The sequence below is a fragment of the Phocoena phocoena genome, chromosome 9, assembly GCF_963924675.1.
Source record: "Phocoena phocoena chromosome 9, mPhoPho1.1, whole genome shotgun sequence".
Taxonomy (NCBI): domain Eukaryota; kingdom Metazoa; phylum Chordata; class Mammalia; order Artiodactyla; family Phocoenidae; genus Phocoena; species Phocoena phocoena.
Genome location: NC_089227.1, coordinates 35,681,534 through 35,694,212, shown reverse-complemented (window position 1 = coordinate 35,694,212; position 12,679 = coordinate 35,681,534). Strand labels below are relative to the sequence as shown.

The 12,679-nt window shown below is 35.2% G+C and overlaps 1 protein-coding gene and 1 pseudogene across 4 annotated transcripts in view; one reads left to right on the top strand and one right to left on the bottom strand.

Annotated features, from left to right (window-relative positions):
• The window catches only part of SNX13 (sorting nexin 13), a 140,204-nt gene that overhangs the window by 86,671 nt on the left and 40,854 nt on the right, over positions 1 to 12,679 (bottom strand). For 3 of the 4 annotated variants that reach the window (XM_065883656.1, XM_065883660.1, XM_065883658.1), the window contains 3 exons: positions 9,228 to 9,330; positions 6,581 to 6,670; positions 5,400 to 5,521 (listed from right to left, as the gene is read on the bottom strand). In XM_065883656.1, coding sequence (XP_065739728.1) covers positions 5,400 to 5,521; positions 6,581 to 6,670; positions 9,228 to 9,330 — 315 coding nt within the window. Of the gene's footprint in view, positions 1 to 5,394; positions 5,522 to 6,580; positions 6,671 to 9,227; positions 9,331 to 12,679 lie in introns of those variants that run through there. The other variant, XM_065883657.1, reaches the window with a different exon arrangement.
• LOC136128199 (phosphoglycerate mutase 1-like) lies at positions 3,363 to 4,071 on the top strand (annotated as a pseudogene).

Genomic DNA, 12,679 nt, shown 5'->3' with positions numbered 1-12,679 from the left:
TTGTCTCCCTTTCCCTTCCCCCTCAAAAAAAAAAAATAGAGCTAAGAAGACAAGGTCAAAGAATCTGTGTATATATCCTAGGAATGTAACAAAGACAACAATAATAACAAAGAAGTTAACATTCACTGAACACATACTATGTGCCAGATCCTATGATGTTTTACATGCATTTTTCCCCCATATAATCATTACAACAATCCTATGAGAAAATTACCCCATTTTACTGATGCAGAGATTTAGGCACAGAAAGTCAAATAACTGGCTCAAAAAGTCATTTATTGGTCGACAAATACTTTATGAAATATTTCATGCACATCATCTCCTTTGCCCCTCACAACTCAGAGTGTGCTACAAGTTCAGCATCACTGCTGTACAGAGTTGTTAAGAAATTTTCTTTTAAGTACACTGTAACTTAATGGTACAGGTAGAATTATAATACAAATCTCCCAGGGCTTTCTATCCTATATCATATTATTTGAAGAGAGAATAAAAATACATGGGTTATCACAGATTCATCTGCTAAAGCTCCAGCCTAATTTATGCCCAGGCTCCACAGAGAACTCAAGTGCTATGGGAAGGTTTCCTTCCCTAAACTGTTACTAGAATAACAGGTACTAATGTTAGTATGAAGTATTATCATTACAAAGTACTCTCTCACATGCGGTATCATTTAATTCTAACAACAACCTGATAAGCAGACATGGGTTATCACTAGACTCAAAGAGTTTATGGTTTTTACCCATTCAAGGCCATAGAGCTTAATAAATAATAGAGCTAAAGCTCAAAACCAGAACTTCACACTCTAAGTATATCCTTTTCTTCCTGTTATATCTCAAAATGAGTATTTTTTTTTATGTTGATGTTCTGTAACTGTTTCCCCAAGCTGATGAATAAATATGAACACTAGAATTTGGTGGTTCTAAATCTCTTCTGGGTTCATAGGCCCTTTTTGAAAATAAAATCTATGGAATCACTCAATAGGAAAAATAACAGACAATTTTGCTTACATCTTCAGGGCTTCATGGGCTGTTGGTTAAGAACCCTATGCAAGATTGTAATTTGAAGGAGAGAAGTGATAACTTATGCTTCACAGTGCACAGCAGACAAGAATAAGAATGTTTAAATTATTTGAGAGATTATAACCAGGCTTAATTTTCTTGATATTCACATTGGAAATAGTCAAGGAGCCTCTGTGAAGACATACATTTTAGTAGTAACAGAAAAAGCCAATGACGGACAAAAATAAAGTCATTCACAGAAAAGGCACAAACAATAACTGAGCTTTACTGTATGCTACAGGTTTTACATCATACTGTTTTTTAACCTGAAAGCAGCCTCAAAAGTAGCTTATTATCAGCTCTTTACAAATAAGGAAACTAAAGCTCAGGAGAGGCTGATTAATTTGCCCAAAAACTTAAGACCAATGAACAAGCAAAGATATAAATTCGTATCAGTCTAGTATGGAAGAAACCTGGCTCTTCCTGTAATCACCCAAATACTTAGCTTGAAAGCACAGAATATTAGAGAAGGGGGAAAAAAAAACTTACGACAGGAAGTTTAAAGAAAAGGTGGTTATAAGATCAAAAACAGGGAAAGCATTGCAATGATATGAAAGAAAGGCGGGAGAAACTAAGATGAATAATCTAGATCATAATATATCTGATAGCGAGTGGAGGAAAAATACTAACTATTAAGAACAATCTGATTCTAATTCTCGCTCTGCCCCCAACTCAACAGATAATCCTACACTAATCGCTTAATCTTTCTGGAATTTAGCTTCCTTGTCTGTGAAATTATGGATGTTGGATGGCATAAAAACTTAAACTTCTAAATTCCTTCACAACTTTGAAAACATTTTCACAAGGACTATTTTCATTACATTCCACTGAGCAGGGATTTTGCTTTATTCATTGCTGTATCTGTAGCACCTGGCTGGTACAAAGTAGACACAAAATATTAGTTGAATGAATAGATGAATTTGATCATGACAATAACCCTGTGAGGAATGCAGTACTGGGCAGGTATTTATTATTAGGCTTATTTCACATGTGAGAAAAACCAAGATCCAAAAAATTTTTTAATACTTGCTCACAGTACTGCGGCTAAATGGTAGAGCAGGATACAAACTCAAGTCTTCCAATTACTAGTTCAAAGTTCTTTCTAGGTCTAAAATTTTTTATATTTTCATATACTCTTAAGCAGACACAAGAATAATGAACTCTTCTTATTCCCACTCTTCCAAAGGGAGAAAAACATCATTAGGATGGTGTTACCATAAAAAGCAGTGAATGACCGATTCAAAAGAATGATCTTAAAAAATACCTAACACACAATAATGTTACATATATGAAATAAGGAGATAAAATCCAATTTCTGACTTCTTTGATTATACTTTATTATATTTTCTGTGTTCCACAGTTAAGTCTACACTCCTAATTATGACTGGCTACTTTACAATGTTTGCTGTTAATCATAAGGGAGAAGGAGCTCAAATCTATCTAAGTAAGGTTAAAATTCAAACCATGAAACTTACTGTAGGCCTCCTCAGTGACCTCAGGCTGAGGAACTCACCTCACACTCTAAAGCGTAAGATCAACTGAATTATAGAAGAAAAAGTCTTGACAGGGCAGCATGAGCTAGAAATATCTAGCTAGAAATTTCTAGCATGACCTAGAAATAGCTATGTGAACAGAGATGGAAACAAAGTAACAGCCCTAGGGCAAAGCTCTATTCTCCAAGCCTCTCAAAAGTACAAAAGTATATTTCAAGAACCTAATTAGGGAAGAAGAGGGGTTGGTTGGAGAATAATACCTTCAGATTAGACAGTGTACTCCTGGCATAGCAATGCAGCCTCCTGCCTTGAGGCCACAGGCTCATAGGAAAATCACTCTGTGTACTGGGTAGCAAACTCTTTTATTTAAAAAAAAAAAAGATTGCAAATTCGCCCAAAGATAGAATCCTTTCTTTCAAAAATAAGTAATTTCTGCATATGAAATGCCCTCCCCAAAATCAAGCAGTTTAAATACAAGGATATAGACCAAAATATTTTGTCATATGGGAGGCAGTATGTAAGGGGTGTTTGTAAAGTGAGAATTTTTGTATACCTCAGAAAAGTTTCTTAAAGGAAACTCATTAAAATACACTTCTTTTCTGAAAGTAAACAAATAAACTGAATACGTATTCTCCACTGACTTATGCTCCTTTGGTTTCTTCTTCCTCTAAGAGGACCCCGCTAGATATGTGCCAAAAGTGAGCAGTTATGCTGAACTATTTTCAGAGCGTTTGAATAAAACAGAGTATCTGGGGTCATGACCTTGGCATCTCAGTGAGCCCCAGTCTATGCTGTACCGGGAACCGCCACCATGGCCACCTACAAGGTGGTGCTGATCCCACACAGGAAAAGCACATGGAACCTGTAGAACAGCTTCAGTGGCTGGAGCAAAGCCAACATGAGCCCAGGAGGCGTGAGGAGGTGAAGCACCACATGCAGGTGCTACAAGATGCTGGCTAGGAGTTTGACATCTCCTTCACCACGGGGCAGAAGAAAGCCATTTGGATCTTCTGGACAGCACTGGATGCCAATGACCAAGTGTGGCCGCCAATAGTGATGACTTGACTTCAATAAAGCAGAAACTGCTGCCAAGCATGATGAAACCCAGGTAAAGATCTGGACATGCTATTATGTCCTACCACCTCTTATGAAGCTCAACCATCCTTCTACAGCAACATCAATAAAGACTGAGGTATGCAGACCTCACTGAAGATCAGCTACCCTCCTGTGAGAGTCTGAAGGACACTATTGCCAGGGCTCTGCCCTTTTGGAATGAAAAAATAGTTCCCCAGATGGAGGAGGGGATGGGGGTACTGAATACAGCCCACGGCAATAGCCTTCAGGGCACTGTCAACCCTCTGGAGGGTCTCTCTGAAGAGGCTACTGTGGAGCTGCACCTGCCCACTGGTAGTCCCACCGTCTATGAACTGGACAAGAAGCCCATGGAGTTCCTGGGAAATGAAGAGCCCATGTGTGAAGTCATGGAGGCTATGGCTGCCCAGGGCAAGGCCAAGAAGTGAAGGCAAGCAAGCAGCCTACTTTCCCAAGGACACCCCCCTCCCACCCCATTCCTCTGCACCTCTTCCCTGCACATGTCTGTGGGCATCTTAAGTTGTAGCTCCAGATGGGGATCAGTGGCTCCCAATTTTCTTTTAGCCATTTTGTCTCCTGCTCCCATTTCCTTCATACAATCTAGTCAGAACAGCACCTATGGGGCAAAGGGTCCTCAGTCCAAGCCAAGGGAAGACTTATTCAAGAGGGTGGAGAGGAAGTAACTCTGGGACTTTTTGCTAGTGCTTTGTTTATTACTAAGGCCCTGCTTGAGTAGAAGATAGGCAAGAACCATGCTAAGATGTGACCAATGAGGAGGAACAAGAGAGCTTATTTGTGTTCCCAAAAGCTAATCCTGTACTATTTTATAGTCATGTGACTGTCTGGGAGGCTCTAGTTATTCCAGTAGAAGATGAATATAACCTGCATGGTGATTCAAACAAACATTTCCTCCATTACACCAGAGGAACTCGCTCCAGAAGATTAGGATCAATCCTGAATGTTTAAGTGCTGCATTTACTTTTACAAAATATATATATATAATACACATATGTTGTGTCTATATTTGTACATATTATATATATTTCATATATTATTTATATATAAATATTAATATTAAAAATACCAACAACAACAAAAAGCTTCCAGGGATTTTAGTGGTGGTTAACAGAAAACAAACTATTCCTTGCACCAATATGAGATAAGCTCCCCGACTCCTAAGGTACAGGACTTCACCCTGTTGTATGGTTCAGAACCCCTCCCCTGCCTTATTGTTTTATGGCCATAAAATGCCTCTTGATCATGTCCAAGCATGTCTTTCACTGTGTCAGATTTCCGAATCATGTTCCAGTTGTTTGGCGCTGCCACTTGGCCCAGTACTCATTTTGAGCATAACTGTACTAAATCCTATTTCCAGAACAGTATAATAAGGGAGTGATGCAACTAAAAACAAAATAAAACAGAACAAGAGTATCTGGGTAAGAGGGGGAAAAAGTATTATCGGTAAGTGGGATGAAAGACTTTGAACAGTCACGATTGGACAACTGGACCCTGAGGAAGAAACAGACGTACAGACTAAGAGAACAGGGATTAGTCAAGATAAACATTCTGTAAATGTAAAGGAACAAAGGTTTTTATGACTCTAGTTCTATAATCTAAGAGTTATCCCACAATAATAATCTACTGTTCTACTTACCATGTAATAAATCAATTTTCTCCTTCCATTTGAAAGTTATTTTCCCTATTGATACAAACAATATTTAAATTTTTCTGCATAAATACAATGCAGTGACCTTACCTAGTAGCAAACTGAATGAGTGCATTCTGAAGAGTCTGCCTAATTTCAAGAAGAAAAGATTCATCATCACTTAGTGTATAATACCAATACTGGACATAATCCCTCAAGGAAAATTGGATAACCTAAAACAAAAATATGGAAAAAAATACAATTTTTTAGGATTTAAAAAGTAACAGTGGCAAAGTAAAACCTGAAAGGATTATTTGCGATTTATATTTACTTGCTACATACTAAATTGTAGTGGTAAATAACTGCCTTCATTAAGAAAGCATCCGTATACTAAAACACATTTCAAAAATTTTTCAATTATTTTGGTAGCCCAATTCATCCACTGCCCAAATTTTTTTTTAATTTAAAGAATTATCTATGGCGAAGCCCCACCCAATTTCAGGTAAAGATGAAGCCTGCAGAAAAAATAAATTTCCAATGCTATAACATAATGAAGTTTTAATCAGTTTGATGGAATGAGATGCAAAATAATGTCAAGAGACGCTAATAATCTTGGAAATATGTTTTCTTTTGAGAATATCATCAGATTCATTGCATCAAATTATAAAAATGACAATTCACTTAATTCTAATACCGGTGATGCTGCCAACAGCACTGTTAGCCAATAAATAGCAAATAATACAGTTTAATGTATTATGTTTTTGCAAATCAGACAAAGTAAATATGGGTTCATCTAAAAAATGGTATTACATTTTAAAGTATACATTATTTGTAATAATCACAAAATCAAGAATCGATGAAAAATATTTTGGAGAAGAATAATTTTAATTCTAATTTTTAAAATATTTTTGAATGAAACCATAAATATCCATTTAAAAAAGTAATTAAACTAGTAGGAAAAACATCTGATTTATCAAACCACTAAGCTTGTTCATTAGCTGAAGAGTAACATTTGAACTATAAAATAATTAGAAACATTATCAGATGTCAGTAAAACCTTTTTTTCCTAAATGTAAATTCAACCAAAAGGCTTTAACATCGTATTAAGCAAACACCTTATTATAAATAAGTTCATAAGTAAGGCAGCGTCTTTATGTACAGACTCCAAGGACAGCATTATAATGAGTTTCCAGCATATTACACAAATAGCAAAAATTCTTCTTTAGTATTTTCAAAAGAAATGCACCTAGCACACAACATATGGAATTCAAATACCACATACTGAAACTCACTTGCTGGAGAGGTTCATCAATTATATTGGCACCTGTCAATCTTCTATCGATCTTTATAGTCCTGGCTTCCCGTTTCATTTCTTCTAAGCACTGAAAGGAAACCATAACATTCTATAACATCGTTTCTTGATTTAAAGTCTCTGTAGTTTACTTCTAACTAAATATTCATTGTAACTTCCCTGTCATTATCTTCAATTTAATAAATAACCTTATTTCTTGAGACTCGGGTATAAAGCAAACACTATTTCTCAAATTAACAAAACTAGACATCTAGAAAAAAAATCTTGTGTCATCACCAAAAACAATTATCAGCAAACATTATTTAGAATGTGAGAAATTGAAAATATCAGATATAATACTGCCATATTTCAATGAAACTTTAAAATCATAAGTTAGTGTTTCAGGTGAGTCAAATAATTGTCTTTATTAAACACACCCCTATTTCCTCCTTCTCCCTCCCAGCCCAAAACAGTATACCAGCTGCCAAATGAATATATTTTAAATTAATTTTACTTAGGGATGGTTTTTAGCAACTAAAGAAAATGAATATTTCTCTGTAGTCTTCAGAAAGACCAGTGACCTGGAAATCGGGTGAAAAGTAGTAAGACACTCTTCAATTAAAAATACAAACCAAAGCACACATACATATAAAAAACATATGCCTCGAGTTAACACATGCAACCTCTAAGATTTTTTCATAAAATATACTTAGGAATCATTTTAGAAATAGCAATCAAAATCACCATTTTTATACCATATACTAAAAAACAGATTATAAAGACTTAACCAGTCTTGACTATGATTTATTACTGTTTAGGATCTTAATTCTTAAAATATTTTGCATCCTATGTACCACTCAAGTGAGTGGAAAATATGGATGGCTAGGAAATGATTCAAAAAGAAAAGGCAAAAAAGCAAACAACCCAATAGAAAAATGGGCAGAAGATCTTAATAGAGATTTCTCCAAAGAAGACACACAGATGGCCAGTAGGCACATGAAAAGATGCTCATCACTAATTATTAGAGAAATGCAAATCAAAACTACAATGAGGTACCACCCACCTTACACCAGTCAGAATGGCCATTATTAAAAAGTCTACAAATAACAAATGCTGGAGAGGGCATGAAGAAAATGGAACCCTCCTACACTGTTGATAGGAATGAAAGTTGGTGTAGCCACTATGGAAAACAGTATGGAGGTTCCTCAGAAAACTAAAAATAAAGTTACCATATGATCCAGCAATCCCAATCGTGGGCATATACCTAGACAAAACTACAATTCAAAAACATACACGCACCCCTACGTTCACTGCAGCACTATTCACAATAGCCAAGACATGTAAACAACCTAAATGTCCATCAACAGATGAATGGATAAAGATGTGGTACATATATACAACGGAATACTCCTCAGCCATCAAAAAGAATGAAATTATGCCATTTGCAGCAACATGGATGCAACTAGAGATTTTCTTATTATATAAATGAAGTAAATCAGAAAGAGAAAGACAAATAGTATATGGTATCACTTATATGTGCAATCTAAAATATAGCACAAATGAACCTATCTCTAAAACAGAAACAAAAATCACAGACAGAGAGAACAGATTTGTGGTTGCCAAGAGGGAGCGGAGGAGGGAGGTGGGTGGACTGGGAGTTTTGGGTTAGTAGATGCAAGCTATTACACTTAGAATGGGTAAGCAACAAGGTCCTACTGAAGAGCACAGGGAACTATGTCCAATCTCCTGGGATAAACCATAATGGAAAAGAATATTTAAAAAAAGAATGTACGTATGTGTATAACTGAGTCACTTTGCTGTACAGCAGAAATTAACACAACATTGTAAGTCAACTATACCTCAATTAAAAAAAAAAAGGTTCATTTCCTCAGAAAGATCTGTGAGCAAACTCAAAGAATACACACTAAAGGGAGTTTTAAAGGGAGACAGAAGTAAGTTTCAGAGATTACTTTAAAAGTTACAGTAAGTATTAGAAAAAAATGTATTTATTTATCAATATGAAAGTCTTATTAGCACATAATGGATAAGATAATAATTGTAAAATTCAGTTACTGGCATCAACTCCACACCATTTGCCTCTCTTCAGACAAGAAAAAACATCCTAATTCGACAGTAATAATTGAAGGCAATGAGAATCTGAAGCCTACTTCTAGTACACAATTCCAATTTTATTTAGAGTATGATATTGAAAACAAAAGAATATGAAAGATAATATAAAATTGGACTTGAATTATTAAAATTATAGAAACTGCACAGCCTAATCGCAAGCTCTATTTTTCAAGTGAGTTAAAGAGAAAGTGCCCATTTTCCTCCTTCTGGTTCCGATGCATTTATTTCATTCAAAACAGTATATTCATTGACATTTCCACAAGTCATACACACGATGCACTGAAATTCTAAGTTAAGACAGCAGGAAAAGACCCCAAATTTCTATCTTTTCCTCAAATTTGCATTCTCACCTTTAACATCTAACATGCATTTTCTAAGCCTGATCAGAGAGACGCTCATAAATTTACAGTGAGCATTAGTGAATTATAGGAAAATCTGTCAAGCCATATAAAGATGATCACATATCATCACTGCATACAGCAGGACTTTAAGGTTTCATATTCCTTTACTCTTCTTACCTTAGGAATCCCAGTTGATGTTGGAGGAAGAAATGAGTGTTCACACTGCTCTAGGTCCTTCTCTGAGTTTGTTTTTCCAAAGAGGAGAGTAACCACAAAACCCCTGAAAGAAATTTAATTATAGACACAAAAACAAAACTTCACTACAATTTAACACATCTATTTATTACCAAATATATTTTTCAGATTTAATTGATGGCTTACCATTCACTAAAAAGTCAGTTTGTGACTTTGACGAGGCGCAAGGAATTGACAGATTTTGTTAAGTTCTCAAGTTTAAAACAACTATAAACATTTTGTGAATTTATACAATAATGCCTTTACAAGTTTTCATCCAATATATTTCATAAAGAATCTCAGGCAACATTTTCAAACTTTAGAAAAATAAACCTTCATTAAATAAGTAGGCAAGCTAATAACCAAAGACAAATGAGATGTACATCTATAGCTATACCCACATTTCTATAATTCTGTTAACTAATTAAAGAGAGATATAACTTGCCACTATGAATACAGAATAAACAAAGGCTATACAAGGAAAAAATAAAGATCCAATTTACGATTTGTTTAAAATAAGACTGGAATTTTAAAAATATATCCCCAAAAGTTAATTATTTTTAAAACAATTATGGAGTCAAGGTAAGATAAAATACTGGTTTAGAATACTTTGTATTGACTAAATGCTATCAGTATTTCCTACATTTAAAGTTTCCCAAATACATCTAAGCACTACTAAGTAGATAGGAAATCCATAAAAGAATGTTAAATTTTAATTTTATAATGATTTACAGTAATCTTACAATGATTGAAAGAGTGTAGTTGGGGACTTCCCTGGTGGCGCAGTGGTTAAGAATCCGTCTGTCAATGCAGGGGACACAGGTTCGATCCCTGGTCCAGGAAGATCCCACATGCCGCGGAGCAACTAAGCTCGTGTGCCACAACTACTGAGCCCGCGTGACACAGCTACTGAAGCCCGTGTGCCCTAGAGCCCGTGCTCCACAACAAAAGAGGCTACTGCAATGAGAAGCCCACACACTGCAACAAAGAGTAGCCCCCGCTCACCACAACTAGAGAAAGCCCATGTGCAGCAACGAAGACCCAACAGGGACGGACGGACGGAAGGAAGGAAGAAACGAAGGAAGGAAGGGTGCAGTGACAAGAAAGGAACAGTAAAAAATTAAACACAGTCAGCCTTAGCTATTGAAAGGAAGATTCTCAAGGTCCTCTGCTTTTTGTGGCTATCTGCCATTTCACCACTCTTCAGTACAGGCACCACATAAGCAAGGAGGAGGTTGGAGAAACAGATAAAGTCAAATCAACTCATGTCATCAATTCTGTTTCTGTTTCTTTTTTAAAAGGCTGACCTCAGAATTATCAGTAAATTTCACATATCTGTGTTGTATCTGACATTATTACTAAGAATCAGGTTGGCCTTGTATTTCAGTTTTACCTAGCTGTAAGCATATTTAGACACAATAAAATGCTGATATTAAGTTAACAATGCATTTCTAAAAACATTATCATAAAATAAACTGATAAAACGTTCACCTTTGCCCACAGTGTGACAGTAGGAAGGTAAGCTAAGGAACAGTATGATCTTAGAAAGAACCTAATTAATAGCTTCAGCCTTGAGGTTTAAGTAAAAACAGGTGCTACGAATGACTGCATAACCAAACAAACATAACGGGAATGCCATTAAATAACTCATATCAGTATTGAAGGTATCCCAAAATAACCAGAAAAAAAAAACCCACCAAAATTCAAAAAAACAAAAACCAAAAACTTCTGAGTGGTTTTCTTTCCAAAGGGTTTCTTTATTTTAGAAAATAAGGGATTACCATTGACTATAAGCAAAACATATACATTATCAACACTGTATACAGGTAAACTGCAGAACTCAAAAACTTAACTTTTACTAGCCAAAAAAAAAAAAAAAAGATAGTTTCCATAAGAAAATGTATTAATTCCTCTCTGACTTGCATTTTAACTAGGAAAAAGAACAAAAACAAATCTTTAAAACTTACACAACAAAAACAAAAAAACACTAAAACTAAGAAATGATTTTTAGTTATATGTAATATAACTACTTTATTTAAGATTGATATATAAAAGCCTATTTTTGATCTTAAAATTCATAAGGCACTAAACTATATAAATAAAGCTACATTAAAGAAAGGACAATCATTCTTCATAATTAGAGCCAAAATTAGAAAGATTTTTGACTCAGGAATTGTGATACTCACTGACTGTAACTGAGTAACCTGGGAATGCTTAATTAACTAATCCTCTGAGATGTTTCTGGATGCTTGTTAGTATATAAATTGAAGTCCCCTTACTGTGGCACTATATTTCCTGACATCAGTAGTCTGGAACAGAATATCAAATCAATTTATGACATAACATGAACTTGGAATTTCAGATCCTTCCATGTGACTTAATATTATCTAAAGAGTTTATAGTGGCCCTCCCACACCTACCAATATCCCAACTTATCTAAAAAAATTCACAGAACTTTACAAATATCCAAAAACTTTCTTGAAATTATTCCTTAATAAATTAGCAGACTCAAAAAGGGAACAACAAAGGTTCCTGAGACTTCGAAATGAATGGACTCGTGACCCTTTTCCCTTTCCCAAATTTTATATGGAGCAGTTGAGTCTAAGAGAAAGGATTCTCACCCCTCTACCTTCATCTATAACGCTGCAATTTCTTCCCTTTCTAAAGTATTGTAAAATATTCTGAAATCCTTCCTCACTTTTGCCAAAGGCTTATTCAATTAGTGAAATAAAAGAAATCTTTCCTTTGTGAGAGAAACATCTCCTCAATTTCCTTTCCAATCAATAAAAGTAGCCATGACCTTGTTGGGGAGTGGTGCAACCATGCAGCTCTGGCCTTGATTAGTGACTAAAGAATGTAATTTAGGAAGCCCAAATGGCTGCAGATCTGTAAGTCTTCAATCATCTTTATAATCAATAAAGATATTCAGAACTCCATTTATCTGATTCCTATGGCTTATTTCTTAATTGTCTCAGTATATAATACCATATCCAAGCAATTATAAGGAAAATATTAAATCTAATATAAAATACAGTTTTATGAATAGTCCTCGATGTAGCTTCCCAGTTAAATTAATTCTCACTTGTTCAACAATCAGTGGGTGACCTCCCTATAAAATGGTTACACATGATTTTCAAACTCATAACCTGAAAAATGTGACAGGTGGTATATATATTCAGAAGCCATCCCTTCAGTGTCTTACACAGTCTCTCTCAGGCCACAGTTTATATATGCTATTCAATTCAGCTAAGTCCTCTAAACCTATAGGCTCAAACAATTCCTCCAAATATTTGGGGTCTCAAAAGATTTTTCTGAAAGAACTCATAGGTATTCACTGCACAAATAATTACATAAGTGTATTATACATATACAAATACACATATATATACATACAC